The 17,025-nt window shown below is 40.3% G+C and overlaps 1 protein-coding gene across 7 annotated transcripts in view; it reads left to right on the top strand.

Annotated features, from left to right (window-relative positions):
• nrxn2a (neurexin 2a) overlaps positions 1-17,025 on the top strand; it is a 126,503-nt gene that overhangs the window by 41,309 nt on the left and 68,169 nt on the right. For 5 of the 7 annotated variants that reach the window (XM_023268009.3, XM_055017082.1, XM_023268008.3 and 2 more), the window contains 5 exons: positions 4,834-4,995; positions 10,523-10,952; positions 11,664-12,047; positions 12,918-13,121; positions 16,097-16,123. In XM_023268009.3, the coding sequence (XP_023123777.2) occupies positions 4,834-4,995; positions 10,523-10,952; positions 11,664-12,047; positions 12,918-13,121; positions 16,097-16,123 (1,207 nt within the window). The remainder of the gene's footprint in view (positions 1-4,833; positions 4,996-10,522; positions 10,953-11,663; positions 12,048-12,917; positions 13,122-16,096; positions 16,124-17,025) is intronic. The other 2 variants (XM_023268007.3, XM_023268011.3) reach the window with 1 other exon arrangement.

Below are 17,025 nucleotides of genomic sequence, written 5' to 3'. Positions count from 1 at the left end.
CTACTGTACGCCAACCAAGTACACCCCGACCCTAAGGTTTCATATCATTAACACTGTCTGGACAAGGCACTGAATTCCCAAACTAATTTACTGCCAGGATGTGTCTGGTACATTAAATGTTTCCCTGCTGGCATTCGTCTCTGACTGCAGTCATTCTGCAATTAGTGCCACTTCCTTACAGTTGCACTTTTTTATGTTAACATTAAAAAATGTGAATCAGTGTCATGTAAAGTGATTGGCTGCAGTGACAAACCCACACCTAATTACCCCTATAGAGAGCCCTGGCACACCATTTACTATATGGTTCAGTGTTATCAGTCCGGTTTCCAGTTAACAGCGGCTAACAAGCAGCTACAAGGTCTGATAATGTCGACCCCTGCTGAGAAACAAACTGCAGACTGCGTGACACACAGTAAACAAACCTAAAGATGCAGGAGTTGATGCAGACTATAAAGAGAGGAAATATAGGACTTATATTTGTCAGGTGACCAAATGACAAATGTAAACTCTCAAGGCTAATGTTGCTCATTCTCTGGGGGGAACTGTTTGTTGCAATACTTTCACACAGTCATTTTGCACTGCAGTTGCCAAAAAAAAAAATAAAATAAAATAATGCAACTTGCTTTTAGCCTAATTTTTGGCCACTTAGGTTCAACTTAAACAAGGTGCAACATTCATATATCACCTGTTAATCGGTTGCTTTTTCACACATCTACCCACAGAAATTAGAATCAATATACTCTCTTATAGTTCTCTTTAGGGCTCTTTAATTGCCAGTTATGCCATTGTTCTCTAACAGCTGCAGTCAGCTTTGCCATTAGTATCACTTGTAGAAAATTGTGTATCCAAGCTACATCACTGCTCTTAGATTCTTTTTTATAAGCGCAGCTGTTTTCCTCACATACACATGATGATGTTGTTAATGAAGCTTAATTAAAGCATTAACATGGCTAGCTGTTGACATGTTTTCTAGCCAACTTTGCAGGTATTAAGCAAGCGTGTAGTATATATGTTGAGGCACGCAAACTGTAAAATTATCTACTGAAGCAGAGATCTTTTTAATCGATGTTAAATGCATATATACTTAAAATAGGTCTATATCTGCAGAAGACACAAAATCTGTGTCCACCATCATATATTTCCAACTTAATACTGAAAATGTAACAAAATCAAACTTCTAAAAGCAAAATGAGGATACGGCCTTGTTTCTGCCACATAAAGTGAGTTTGTAAATTTACTTCAAGCATAACTAAATATATTCTCCACAATGAGCTTTGCACATGCAATGCATTTAAATGTCAGATTTCTTTGCTGAAGCAGAATTCATTTTGTATCTAACCATCTCATCATCACCAATATATTCTGAACCTGTCACACTAACCTGCATACAAACTTGCATCCTCCTCCACGTCTATTTCCTTCCCCTGGCTTCCAGAAGAGCGGCAATCCAATGCTTACAACGTCACTTATGCTTTCAGGCATGCATTTGATCCCTGTGTAAATTGCTTTCCCCTCAGATAAGTTACCTCACTGACATGTAGATAGGGGGAAATGTAACTCCCAAGAGAGTGCTGGTGGAAACATTTTATTAGATCCGGTGGTGCTTTTCAGGCTACAATTCCTCCTATTACAATCTCCCTCTCCATCTGTCTTTCATTTTAGTGTCATCGGCGAACCGATTAGTGATCAATCTTTCTCTGTTTGTTGTTTTTATTAATGACATGTGAACCGATTTCTTAGCCTGCCCAGTGCACACAACACATGCACACACATTATCTGTTGTTGTTCCTTCTGAACGCTGCCAATTCTCTTGAGTAATTCTTGAGTTACACAAACAGTCATGAATGTCTTTTACCCTTCAATTAGATCTGTGTAGAAATCCTGTAGAGACTATGATGAAAGATCAGCCACAAATTGTGCTATCCAGAACTTGAGGCTGAATATTATCCCTCAGTGTGCTTCTAATTTATGACCTAATTCAGTAATCACCTTTAAATGCATTGATCCCTCACCTCAGATATTTAAATGCTACAAAATCTGGGTGTCATGATAACATGTAGTACCATATTAGACACTATCCACCTTTTTGTAGACATTGTTGACTTGAAGAAAAACCAGAATCAGCCAGTTCCTAGATGTGAAAGCATGTTTTTCTGAAGTTTCTCGATGTGCAGTATCATGAGCCCATAGTGGAGCCTTCTCATTGTCCAGTGTCCAAGCCGGAGATACTGAAGGCTTCACTATTAAATAGACGGAAATCAATATCTGTCAGTAGCTGCGAATGGAGAGGCAGGACCTTGTTTTATAGACCTGACACCTGAACACACCATGTCAGGTCACTCTTTTGTCTCTTGTCCTCTTGCTTTCAAACACCGGTGATATTCACAAAAGAGGTACAGCAGGTATCACAACATTAGCCGATTCTCCAGATGCAGTGTGGAGTCACAGGCTTCTCCTGGCACTGATTTAAACCCCTGAAAATCAGCAAAATCACACATTTAGAGTTTTTGTCTTCATTAAATGAATCAGTTTGTGCCTTAAAATGGCTTAGGTGTTACTTTACACTTTTGCCTCCTTTAGTCTGTGTGGATTATGAATATGCAAATTGGTCTGGGCCTCTCTCTCCACCCACCCGTCCGCCGCTCACCTGCAGCTTGAACAAACCTACTCACCTTTAACTCTCCTTAAACACTGTAAAATTACTCTAAGTAACACAATTGCAGGTTGTAACATCAGAGTAATCTAGCCACCAGACATGTTTGAACTGGAAACTGATTGTGCAGCAGCACAGTGGTATGGGTGGCTACTGTCCTCTGGATGTGGCCTCTGAGCTGTTCCTAGGGTCCAGTCTAAGAGCCAGTGCCAGGCTACTTTTAGCTACCATGGCTCCAGGATGTGGAGCAGCCTGCCAGAGGACCTCAGTGCCTTTGTCACGGCTTTGTCACTAGTTTTTTTTTTTTTTTACTCTCAATGTGTCTCCTGTATTTTGTATGTGTATTCCATTTCTCTCTTTTCAATTACTTCCTGCCTGCTTATTGTTCCTGCACATGTGGCTGTCTTATTGTTTTTACCTGTGTTTGCCTCCCGTGTGTGCAGTTCATGTGCTCCGTCAGTCTGTGTTCCCAGCCTCGATTCTTTGCCCACGTTCCTTGAATCATGTCTTCAGCGTCCGTGGTTTGTACCTTGTTTAATTAAAACCTCTTTGTTTCTAGACCCGGCTCGATCCCGGTGTTTCTAGTTTGCCAACTCGGATTATTGTTAGCCTTTGCCTGCTCCCTGTGTTTTTGTTTGTTCCCTTGGACGTTGGTTTTGTTGCATCAGCTTTAGTTATTAAATCTAGCTTTTGTTGTTGTTGTGGTTGTTTTAAAAAAAAACACTCCCTCCTGTGTCCTGCATTTGGGTCGTCTTTTGAAACACTGAGATGTGCAGAGAATGTGGATATTTTTTTTTTTTTTTTTTAAAGTAAAATTCACCTACTAAGCCTGGCTTTTGTCTGGTTCTTAGTACGACCTTTATTTTTATAGTCACGTTATTATATTTTAATTAACTTTAATAAATATGGTTTATTGGAAAGCCTCACCCTTCAGCTTGTTGGGATCAGTTCCTTAGGTTTGTTGCATTTGAGACCCTGGCAGTCTGAGTTGTTTTTAAAGACTCATCTGTACACTACAGATCATAGGCAGGGATGCTCAGCCATAGTGATGACTGCTTATTTTTGCTCATTTTATGTCTTCTAGTATATAAAAAACAGCAAATGGGCAAGGTTGAAAGCTTGATTTTCATTGACGAGGGGTCTCTAAAACTGACTGGTCATGAATTCTGCATTTTAAGTCATTTGTTTAGTGCTTTTTTAGCCCCTCTTACTCGCTAAAGTGAAGCTCTGTTGGATTTGGAATGAAAATCTTCCCATTTTTATGTGCAATGTGTAATGTTTATTCTTCCCTAAACATATTATACCATGCTTGAAATAATGTTCTTGTGTTTTTCCTAATAAAGAGAGACAAAATCTAAGTCAAACACTATTAATCATTAAAAATGTATATGCTAAATGACAGCAATTTTGTTTGCAGTGTCATCCCACTGCATTTATGAAATGATTATGAGTGGTCCGAGAAATCAGAACAGCTGACTAAATCTTTGAACATGATATCCCAAGTGCCATGTTGGAGCTGTTATTTTTTAAAATTTTGACCCGAAATGCTATTTATCATAAGCAGTACAATTTACAAAAGAATATTAGCTGCTCACAGTTGATTTTCCTGAAAATTGCGAGGAAAAAAAACCCTCCACACAAAAAAATGGTAATTGTTTTCACTTATTACTCCTAAGTGGGAGCTGTTACATTTGTGCAGTAATATGTGTTAACCGTAGGCTTATTGTCATGGCAACAAGCATATCATTGTTACCTCTATAGCCCTGTTCAGCCATTCATTCCCTTTTCTCTGTGTACTGATGACACTGATATGAGAATAATCTTCTTGTGCCAATGCCAGTATACTAGTAATGTAGCCTGCCTTCCTTATATCTTTAATCTCAAATTAATTGAGTATACTGTGGCATTCATATTGCTTTGGAGCCAAATTATCACTGGAAGGGAATATTTATGGTATATTGACTCCACTGCTATCCTGCTAATATATCATAAACAGGGATCAGCTGAGATTAGTGAACCCTTCAAAGCTGTTCTTGTAATTGACTTCAAGATCCAACATTAAGGCGAGCTCAAGCAGAATCAGAAGAAATGAAGCATGAAATAATTAGGCCAGTTCTTTCTGTTTGACTAAAAATCTGTCTTGTTTATTTTTCCTCGCTCTGCCCTAATGGTTCCCCTAGGTGACGATCTTGGTGGATGGGATTCTCACCACCACCGGCTACACTCAGGAGGACTACACCATGCTGGGCTCTGATGATCTCTTCTACATAGGGGGCAGCCTCAACACAGCTGACCTGCCAGGCTCCCCGGTCAGCAACAACTTCATGGGCTGTCTGAAAGATGTGAGTACAGCCTGACCTCGGTCTCAGCAGAGGACTGGAAACACTATCCATCCCTCCTTAGATGGCACTACCCCCTTCCTATAGGCGGAGCATGTTCTGCGTATAGAAAATCACCCCTCACATTTGTATTGATTCTCTCGTTGTAGGGTGTTTGAAGGAGAAACTTTTAGCTGAGAGGCTGCTCTGTGCCGAGCATGTGCATTTATAGATTCCTGTGGGAATCCCTTTGAGAATGTAGCACTAATATACATAAGAAACAGACGCGTGTCGTGTTCATATCTGAAGCGCAGCCGGAACCCAGTTTTCATCACTACCACATCTTGTTTTCTGAAGCGTTTCAGCTCCGGCCCACACCTGACACATTGATTATTTTGAGCAAGCAAGTGAAGATCGCGTACTTAGGATTAGCAGCTGTATAAACAAAGCAGTGAATTATGGGTTAATGCTCAATTTCAGCCCGGTCTCACAAATTTTTAATGAACTCATAAAAAGCAAATGATGTGCTACGTCCATTAAAAGTGAGAGAGATGCTTTCCCCTACCCAGGAAGCATTAAGAGGAGATGTGATTAAACAGGCAGCACCGACGCCAGGGTGACAGATTTTCTTCTGGCCAATACACAACTAATACAGCCGAGTTTACTTCTGTCAGAGGCGTTTACATCACAGAATATAAGACCATTTATTCCATAATTGCTTATAAACTGTTATTAGGCTCTGCTGCTGATCCCCATTAAATCCAGCTGCATGGGATTCAGCAGGGAGTACAATGCACCAAGGACAGAACAGACACATCACTTAGATATGGGATATACAAAATGCACCAAGCAAATAGAGTGGAAACAACCTGACTAAGCTAGTAACAGCAGCGGCAGGTTGGAGCAAAGTATAACGAGCAGCAGCTTCATTATGTGCGAGAGTGAGAGCTTGGCAGTTTGTAAGGACTGGCATAAAGTCTTGTTAAAAGGAGATTAATGATTGAATATTGTTGGAGAGTGTGTGCTTGACTTCAGTGTTCTGCTAGAACTAACATGAAAAGATTTCTCCTGCTTTCGGTTGCGTGTTTTTGAGTTGAAAAAACTGAAAAAGCAGTTCAACTTGCCAAGTCCTTAGTCCAGTTTATGCGATCACAGAATGCATTAATGGCGGAGAAAGGAAATCCTTAGGCCAGTTTTTGTACATGTGTCGAAGTAATCTGTGTTTTAAAATTCAGTCTGATGCTTTATGCATGGAGATTTTAGAGATAGCTGAGATTTTCTAGCTATGAATGATAATGTTGATCAGTCAGTTTGTCCTGCCGCTAAGGCGAGAGTGGAGATGGAGGAATGTTTTTGGTGCTGTTTGTCTGCAGGATTACTCTAAAAACTACCCTGCTGAATTCCATGAAATCTGGTTGAGAGGTGGAGTATGAGGAAGGAAGAAATCATCACATTTCAGTGCAGATCTGGTTCTTTTAATTTAACATTGCAAGACGGGGATTTAGTCCTGGCGGAGGACTGCTGTGCTCTTCTGCAGTAGTTGTCCAACTGCAATATCTCAACAATTATTGGATGCATTGCCATGAAACCAGACAGACATTTACAGCATGAACCATATAGACTTTGATCCCCTGACATATTCTTTTGTGCCATCATGAGGTTTGTGGGTTTCGGGCAAATTGTCTCAACAACTATTGGTGTGGTTTGCTGTGAATAGTTAATCAAGGCTCCCAGAAGATGAATTCTAATGACTTCAGTAATTAAAAAATGACTTTAGTGAGTGAAAATTTCAGCTTGACAAATACCAAAATACCAAATACCAGCATCAGTCTCAGCTCTGCTTTGTGTTAAGTGCTAATTTACAAATGTAATAGTCTAAACTAAGATGGTGAACCTGGCAAATATTACCTGCTTAACATCAGCAAATTACCGTCGGCTCTGTGAGTATGTCAGCCTGCTGATATCAGCACCTTCTGAAAGCACCACCGTGCCGGAGTGCAGTTTGTTTTACTATTACTTTTCATTTTACAGCTTCTAGTCGGCACAATCTCCAGATATGTAATGTTTGCATTAAACTCGGTGCAGATGCTCTTAAAATGAATTTGTTTTTGTTATCGTATTGGCAGTATTTGTTAATGAAGTACATAACGTGAAGATGTTAAAGCACTCAAGCATTCACTGAATGATTTTAAATGGGCTGTCTGCATAATTACTATGCAGTCTGCATCCACAGAAATGAAAATCAGATGTTATTTATGGACAGGTTATTGTCCCAGCACCACTGCCAGTGCTGCAACCTCCACTCTGTGGGCGGTGTGGCTGGTGGTGGTGTTTAAAGCTACTACTGCTGTGCATCGTCACACAGATGAACTGTAGGCATGCAGGGAGTGCACAAGGAGATAAAGAGTTACGAGGGTGCCCCCCAAAAAAGTCTCGGTAATGAGTGTGAGCAGTGACAGAGGCAGAGCTGATCAAATGGGATCAGCCTGCCAGCAAATCTGGCAGCCAGGTTCAGAGACGTGTCAGTGGAGGACAGAGCTCTTGAGTTCAGTGATGAACCAGAGGAATGGGTGGTGAATGGAAGTTCACACTTACATATTCATCTTAACCCTTGTGGGAAAGAAAAGTGAGCAGTGGGTAAAATATTTATTGTGTAAGCAGTGGATCTTTTTCAGGAGATATCTGTCTTTATGTTACTGAATGCAGAGAGTTTGGCCCATGACTAATATCTCTAGACGCTACATGATAATGGATGTGAGCGCTACTGTGTAGAGGCCATCAGGTTCATCAGGTGCGGGAAAAATAATGGCCACTTCCAGATGAATGTCACGACTGCAACAACAAGCAGGGAGAGATGAATTTGTCTTTGAAGTCACCAGTTTATCGGACTGCAGTTTGTGTGCCCACAGGATATCCCACACCGCATCATTAGGTTCCTGTACTTTAATGCTTCAAAGATTGCATCCAATTTGGTTATGAAGAATGTGTTCACACAGCTGTTGGCGGCAGAGAAGGTCTTCATTCTCATACTGTTGTTGTTCTTCACCATTTGAGCATAAAAGACACGGGGACTTTGTCAGTTGACGCTAGAGGAGCTTTATTCTTGTGTTTTGGGGATGCTCTGTAATCCATGTCACATACAAGAGGCGTCTGAATTGGTGAAATAGGATTCCGCTTTCTGTATTGTCCTTTTGGCTTATATAATTGCCCGGCAGAGGTCACAGTGTCTTTTTGTAGCCATCTGTGCATTTTTGTGGTGTTGCTACTTGTAAAGAGAAGTGCTAGCACGTTGTCCCCTCTTTGTGTAAGTGACTGTCTTGAATGACTGTCTTCCCATTTAAAAATTGCCTGTTACACTCATTTTTCGATGGTCAGTTTCACCATCTGATTTCACTGCTTAATTAGTCATACTGAGGCAGTATGAAGTGTGATATTGGCTCAAATTGCCTCTCAGCTCTGCTGTTAGTCCTCTGTGCAGTGTGGTGTGTCACCTCAGGCAGTGACTGGTTGCAGAGTGATGTGGCAGATAACAGTGGGCTTGGGGTGACTTACAACCGATACAAAATGAGACAAGGATTTTTGTCTCCTGCTGTGCATATTGATGAAAGCAGAAAATAAAGCAGCAGCAACACAAAGGAGCCCACACAGGCACTCTGTCGAAGTGTGCTTTCACTTAAAGCAGGGTATTGTCTGTCTAGTATCTTGTATCCAATGTAAGCAGGGCTGGGTCAGACTACTTTCAAATAAAATCAGTATCCAAATACAGATAACATGACAGTTTTTGTAATTAGTAATGTAATCCATTGGCTTTTTTTACAAAAACGTAATCTGAACACTTGGATTTAATCAAAATTGAGCCACAACGTTTTGAGTTCTACAAATGTTCATTTTTCCTTTAAATGCTTTTTCTGTATTCAAGATTTCCAGTTGCTCAAATCAAATTTCCTTTACAAAAGCAGCACTGGCACAAGTTACATTTGAACTCTGTGATCTACAACATGTGGGATGCTGTTTCTTTTGTGGATGTTTTTGTTGCTGTTTTGTAATCAAAGGCCACATAGAGGACTTTGCTCTTGTATCAAAAGAGGAGCACTGGCTGAAAATGTTCATCTTTCATTTTCTCTGTACACGTAATCTGCAAAATAGTCCGTTATCCATAAATCAGTATCAAAAAACAACAACAAACAAATGTTAGTTTAGTGAAAACTGGCAACCTGACAAGACTAACTTGCTTTAATAGACCAGTACAGCAGATGTTCTTGTGTGTTTGAGGTCACAGTGATGCCAATATTACCAGAAATGAAAGACTATTTTGGACGTTCCGTCTTCACACAACACTCTTATTTTTTCTTGTCAGAAGCCTTTTTTGGTAGTTATTATTACTGGTTTTCAAGAAAAAGCATTTTCTAATTTTAAAATTGCCATTTTTCAAAAAAGATGTAATCAACTAATCATTGAAAATGTATCTAGAATGACTATAATTTGATTACATAATGAATATAATCTTTTTACATAATCCCAGTTACATTTAATCTGCTACCACTAACAGTGAGAATGAGCGAAAAGATTCTAAAGGTTGTTTTTCTATTTCACTCCGTTTCCTCAGATGTAAGTTATCAGATTTAAATCAAGACGATCCTCAAAGGCAAATGGAAATTTTATTGTACATTCATGCTCCAAAGGCTGCAAAATGAGATTTTTTCTTTTTACTATTCTTCTTCACCATCAGGAGTCCATGTTTACTAAATTTGCTTCTTTAAACAAGAAATTGTGTGCTGTGCTTGTAAAGGATCAAGTCTACTTCTCTTCCTCCCACCATCTCTGCCTGGATTTGATTTTTTTTTATTCAGTTCAGTATGAGCACATAAAACATTTTTTCCTATTGTATAGGTGCAATGTTTGTGATTCTTCTGCTCTGAATTTAAGATTATTCTGTCGGACCCATTGTACATTCTTAAATGAATCAGCGAAATGTCTTAAATGTAAATCATTGCATTTGCATCTAAATCTAAATGCATTTCCCAATTTCACAAGCGTCTTGTTTTCTTGTGATAATCTCATCATAATTTTGTAGTTAATAATTTTTTTTTTTTAATGATGAACCTGGAAACATGCAGACTAGATCCAGGAAGGGAAAAAAAGACAGAAAAGAATGTCTGGGCTCACAAATGACTTTGATTATCAGTAAAATACGATGTTTTTAGTTCTATGTGCCTCCTCTTTGTGGAAACACAGCAGGCGGCACAATCTTGGTGAAGCTAAATGTGGTGGGTTTTTCTATATTAATGCCTCAAGTGCCTCTGCATCCATTTAATGTAAGAAGCCAGTTAACTTGACACACCTCTTAAAATGCAATCAACATAAAATCATCAGGACATTTTCTGTATGAGCTCGGAGCTCAGGGATGATTCAACACTTCGTCTGCTGCTCGTGAATGCTGCTGTGTCATATTTATTGTACTATTTATTGATGACTAATATTTAGCCTTTTGCACTGAATGTATTCCGCTTTCCAGCTGTCATCTCACCACGACATCTCTCTCATTTATTAGGTGGTCTACAAGAATAATGAGTTTAGACTGGAACTGTCACGGCTGGCTGAACAGAGAGACCCTAAGATCAGTATCCATGGTGACCTGATATTCAGCTGCGAGAATGTGGAAGCCCTAGAGCCGGTCACCTTCGACACGCCGTCTGCCTACGTGACGTTGCCCAGGTGGAACACAAAGAAGACGGGCGCCATATCTTTTGACTTCCGCACCACAGAGCCCAGCGGCCTGCTGCTCTTCAGCCATGGCAGTCTGCAGGGTACGCAGCCTGATAGGAAGCCTCGGGCTGATTTCTTTGCCATAGAGCTGCTGGACGGATTCCTCTACCTGGTCATGGATATGGGCTCTGGCAGCATCAAGATGAAAGCTAGCAACAAAAGGCTAGATGATGGCGAGTGGTGCCACGTGGACTTCCAGAGGAAAGGCCGCAGCGGTAAGATAAATTTGTGTTTGTGCAGGGAGTGGAAGCCTTCTGTCTCCTTCTGTTACCGCATGTCTCTAGTTTTAGCTGTGAAGTATAAAGGGTTCCAAGCTGTGAAATCACCATATGCCAGCATGGATACAGTCACATCAGCTCACTCTGCCTTTTTATTCACTGCAGTGAAACATGCATGCATATTAGGTTTTAATTACAATGATATTTTTAGTGGCTATAATCTGCGTATGACATTTTGAAATCTGTGTTAACCTGTTTCACAAGTGGCCAATTATACAGTCACCCAACTCAAAGTGGGAAATATCTGCCTGATTAGTACAACACAAATGTCTGCCTTATTAGTAGAAACCCAAAAAAAATGCACTTCCTTCTGTTTCCTCCTTCACATTTCTATAAATACATTTCCTCTCTTCTCAGGCAGGGTAACATGACAATGCAGATTTGTCATTTTTAATTTTTCACATTTCCAGAGCAAGTTTCCACTTCTGCTCATGAATTCACCTCCTAAGGACTGGCAGTGCAGCTTTTTTTAACAGCACTTTTTTTTTTTTTCTTTTGTAAACAAGCATACCGGTGCCCACTTCCTCAATCTCACAGTTTGCTCTTGTTTCTCACTTTACACTACCCACACACACCTGTTTTCCTTTTCCTTGCAACAAAAACCTTGTATAAGTACAAGTTGACTCACTGTTAATGCCTGCCCCACAGGCTTTATCTCCGTGAACAGCCAGAGCATCCCCTTTTCTGCTAATGAAGGCAGCGAGATCCTCGACCTAGATGGGGACATGTATCTGGGAGGTTTACCTGAGGATCGGCAATCCCTCATGCTCCCCCCGGAGGTGTGGACGGCTTCCCTCGGCCTCGGCTACGTGGGCTGCGTCAGGGACCTCTTCATTGACGGACAGAGCCGGAACCTGTGGAGGCTGGCGGAGGTTCAGAGCGCCACAGGTGTCAGCAGCCTCTGCACCAGAGAGACTCATGTCAGGTGTGCCAGGGACACTTGTGCCAACGGTGGACACTGCAGAGAAGGCTGGAACCGCCACATTTGTGACTGCAACAGCACCGGATACCTCGGTCCCAGCTGCGAGAAGGGTAAGAATTTCTAAGAAGAAGCAGTTGTGGCTGGGGAGGATGAGTGATTTTAAAAATGCTGTTGCAAAGCTTTTAACACACTCAGGCTGGTATTTTATTTATTAACTTAGGTGTGTATGGGATAAAAAAAAGTGCCTGCACAGAGAGAAACTATGTAGATACAGAGAAAATTCATTATCCCACCTTAATACTCAGGCCGCCCAAACAATAATAAATTCATTTGCAATTGCAGCATGATCATACTGTATAATGTCGTATCTATTCAAATGAGCGCCGTGCTTTCAACTCAAAATACTTCTCCACATCTACAGAGCAGTCTGATGACAATGACGGAAAAATAGAAAATTATGTTGTTTTTCATTTAAGCCCCTCAAAAGTAAATTGCAGTATTTTCCTACAGTGGAGTGATTCATTTAAAAAAATTCCGTATCATGAGGTTGCCAGTGCTGTGAGTGTTTCATTAGAAATGCAGTGGTGCTTCGGCAGAGTGATTCGGCCTGAATGGTTCTGCATTTACCATGCAGATGGTTTCCACGCAGAGAGGCCAAATTACACAGATCCATTGGCAGCTAATAGTATGAGGGATGTATGAAAATCCCCCTTGTATTGCACCATGATGGGTATAAATCCTTCAGAAATTTGATTGCTGCTGCAATCTCGCCACTGTCTTTGTATGCTCCAGGCTTTTTCTGCCATCTGGTGCGACTGATGAAAATTGCAATCTAAAATTATAGCATGCAGCACCCAAGATAATCTCGAGCAGAACTCAGGTTTCATTTTGTAAATGCCACTTTGTGTTTCTGATTTAGCAATGTGATTCCCTCTGGGTTTTCGGCGTCTGCTAACGCTTCCTGTTCCTGAATCCCTCAGAGGCCACCATGGTGAGCTATGACGGCAGCATGTATCTGAAGGTGCTGCTGCCGAGGACGCTGCACACAGAGGCCGAGGATGTGTCCCTGCGCTTCATGTCCCAGAGGGCCTTTGGGCTGCTGATGGCCACTACCTCTCAGCAGTCAGCAGACACCCTGCGCCTGGAGCTGGACGGAGGCAGAGTCAAACTCACTGTGAATCTGGGTAATGCTGCTGTGGCACATCTGAGCAGATAACGCCGCTTGACCTTACAGGATGTGTCACCTAGACAGATATCTCAATATATTTGTTTCGTCTGAAGCTCTCCCATACTCATCTTCATACACAGTAACTACAGTTGCCTAAAAAAAAGATTGCTGCTATAATTTATTTGCATTGTTTTTAGAACCCTGTGGTGGCTGTGTGGGATTTATCCAGTGTAGCTGGAATTAAGTAGAAATTAGTGAATTACATAATGACTGGTTAGTATAAATAACAATAATACTATACCATAATAGGACACAGTCAGTGGATGTCCTTTTCAGCAATCCTTTTGCCAACTATACTCCGTTTTGCTTAAACCAGGAAATTAAAAACTCAGGATTACATTCTTCACCTTCCTTGCTTTTATTTCTGTTTGTGTTCTTTTCTAATTCTACCTGATGCTAATTATACTAAGCTGTCATCTTAAAAAAAAACAAGTTTCATGAGAAATTTTTGGTGATCAGTTGATTTTTAGAAAGATCTTTTGGAGTCTTTTTTTCCATGCACTTCACATAAATATTTGCTTAGGAAATGTGCTCATTCGCTTTCTGACTGAGAGAAAATGACATTTGTCTCATCTAAGAAAAGAAAATGGGTGTATTTCCTCAAACATTTGCTTCAAGTCATTTATAACTTGGAAGACTAAAATTATCCAGTTTTGAAAAATGTGTTTTTTATTATTTTGCCCATAATGACAGTTTAAGTGAAGACAAAAACATCAAGACAGAGGAAACAGAAAAAAGATATGCAAAAAGACAAGTCCAATTTTGTTTATATGGCAACCAGCAGACCACCCAGACAGCACACCTTTAGCACAATTTTATTATCCAATTGAAGTAGCACTGAAAAACTGTACTCAATAGAATTTTTGGGGGGCAATTTTGTGTTTATTTGAAAGCTTATAATATAGAAACGTGGGGCAGAAACATGGAGACATAGGAGTACGTTTGCAACAAAGGTCAAACCAGGGACAGCTATACTTAAATGGCACCTTAAAAATACAGCTACTGAGAAGCACAAAATGTATATTTTTGTGATCCAGTAAGAGAAAAATCGCCATATTTTCCATGGATTACATAAAATGTGTCATAAACCTGTATAACTTAATGAAAAACGTACCAAGAATATAGTAAGAAAATCTAAAATTTCACATTGAAGGTCATTTTTAAATCCAAAAACTGAAAAAAAACAAGGATTTTAGTGCCTTTTTAAGCAACTGTATGTGTGTATGTATATTCTTCCTTACCTTTCTCTATGTCTCTCTCTCTGTCTCTCTCTCTCTCTCTCAGTTCATCCTGTGGTCAGGTCCCACCTGACCGTCTCGGCTCTTTCAGCCCTTCAATGGCTTGTCTGCAGTTCAAGGAGAAGGCAGTCAGAGACCTGATCTGTCATTACGCTGAAATATTGCCACTTAACTGCTCACACCATATATATGAGCATTGTCATTCCCTCCCCTCACATTTACTGGCCTGTCCAGTTTAGAGTCACTTCACTGAGCAGGGAGTGTCAGTGATGGACACGCGCACACACACACACACACACACACACACACACACACACACACACACACACACACACACACACACACACACTTGCAGCACAAAGTGACTCTGGTCTCTGGCTGTCTGTATCCACTGCTCTGTGATGGTTGACAGCTTGAGAGCACTCCTCAGCAGCCACGTGACTTACACCCATGTATTCACATACAGTTGGTGAGATTGCTGTCATTATTCAGAACATGCAAAACAAAAACAAAAAAAAAAAAGGAGTGGGTGAATCCATTCTGTGGCCAGAAATTTTGAATGTTACAGAGGGATTTAGAAGATATTAGCTGTTGCAGATATGAGAAAATGTTGGCAAAGCGTCACATTTGTGCTGCTGCCATTTTTTCACGGTGTAAGTATCATCGCGGCTGCAGGTTGTGCAAATCGCCGCTTTTCCTCTGCATTTAACTTGGAAAACCATCAGTCCTGCAGAAACAAGCAGGAAACTGTAGCAATTCTGGCTTGGAAGCATTTTGAGTTGAAGGTGGATCAAGGTTTGGGCTTTAGAGTAGAGGTGCATCAGGCTACCAGGGATGATAGAAATGACTCCCATGACCTTCTCAGCAGTATTTATTGAAATTACTCGCATTCCTATCTTAATCACTTGTGAATACCAGCAGGCACATCCTTGTAAAATACCACACTTGTAGACTATGTTATGCAATAAGCTGTGATAAAACAACCAGAGAAGTTTAGATTTTGCAGGATACTAATCATTTACTGTAAATTCTGCATAGTTCTGGCAGTCACTGTCTATTTGTTCTGTCGCCACTCTCACCTGTTCTTGGCAGTGATTTTAATGTGCTTGTTTTTTTTAAAGTTTTGAGATATATTATTGTGTTTCCTGCATTAAAATCTCCATTATTATCTCAACATGAGATGCTCAAATGTAGCACAGGTTCAATTTTCCATTTTTGTTATCCGCTACAGACAATTTTCCTCACAGCGGTGCATGTTTGCTGAATTACCCCAAAGCGCATGTCAGTAAAACTATCAGTCATGCTATCTGAAATAGTGGAATCCTGCAGATGCTGAATGTAAACCGCATGTAGCACAGCCAACATCGATGCCAAAAATAATGCTGGTGCACCTCTACTTTTACGGTCAATAAGACTCCCAACTTTGAGCCGGTCTATTGGACTTCCAGCAGTGCCCGACACATGCTGAGGTTTTCCTTCCTCACACGGTAACTTCTTTTTTTTCTTCTAATGTTAAGTAAACAGCAGGGAGGAAAGTGGCGGTTTAGACTCTCGAGGCTGTCCCCGGATGGTGGGCTCTGAAAAGCACTGAACTGTCTGCAGAATGTACCTTGAAGGATGTGAAATATTCTCCTCTTTTGTGCTGTTCTTTTTTTTTCTTTTAATCTCACCATCTCACTCTCTCTCTCACCAGATTGTATCAGGATAGACTGTAATCTCAGTAAGTGTCTCCTATGATTATTTACTGTACCCTTATTTAGACAACTGTCGTATATTCACATGCCTCTTGTCTCTATTCCCTTATGGAGCGGAACTTAATTCATTTATTTTCTCTGCCCCACAATTCTCTTTGTTTACTGTTGCTGTTATCTTTCTCACAAGCATCATTATAAAGATAAGAATGAGACTTCACTGTGTCAAGCAGTTGTACAGTTGAATGTAATTGGATCCTTTTGAGCTATACTTGTGAAATCCAACAATTTAAATTACGCATTTTCTCATTATTTCAGTGTAATAATGTTCTAATCAAATGTAGCTGAATTTGACATACAGTAGTCTGCTGTTGTGCTGCCAATGAGTGCGTCATTCATTTGCCTGTGACTAATTTGCTCGCATGCTGATAATTGGGTACAGTTCAAGTATAACCAGCAATTGTCTCTAGTGAGAAGAGCAGTTCTCACTCTCAGTTTAGAGAAGAAAAAAATAGATTTTGTAATCAGACCGTAATGACAGAGCTGAGATTAACTTAAAGGCTAACTTCATGTGTGATCAGTAGTTAAGTATGAGACCAGACTGTCCGCAATTTTAGAAAATGTTTTTCCTTAAATCTTGAAAGAAGATTACAGTTTGTTGCAAACAATTCTTCCCATCTCGGGAGAGGAACTGAGGTGGATCATATTCAGTAAATCTCATCACCAGATGCCACTTTTCATGATAAATTCTTCAAATACAGTAAGCAAACTACTCATTATACAACAACAGACACTTGTTTTCCTGCTAAAGATTTTAACTGCAAAAGGAATCCAGGACCAGATGTGCCATATAATGCAAAATGAATAAACAGTATAATGTCTAAAATCATTTCACACGAAAGCTGAAAATTACAGTGACTCAGAAACGCCA

Source organism: Amphiprion ocellaris, chromosome 14 (assembly GCF_022539595.1).
Source record: "Amphiprion ocellaris isolate individual 3 ecotype Okinawa chromosome 14, ASM2253959v1, whole genome shotgun sequence".
Lineage (NCBI taxonomy): Eukaryota > Metazoa > Chordata > Actinopteri > Pomacentridae > Amphiprion > Amphiprion ocellaris.
Note: the sequence above shows the minus strand (reverse complement) of the source record. Positions and strands in the feature narration are given on the sequence as shown.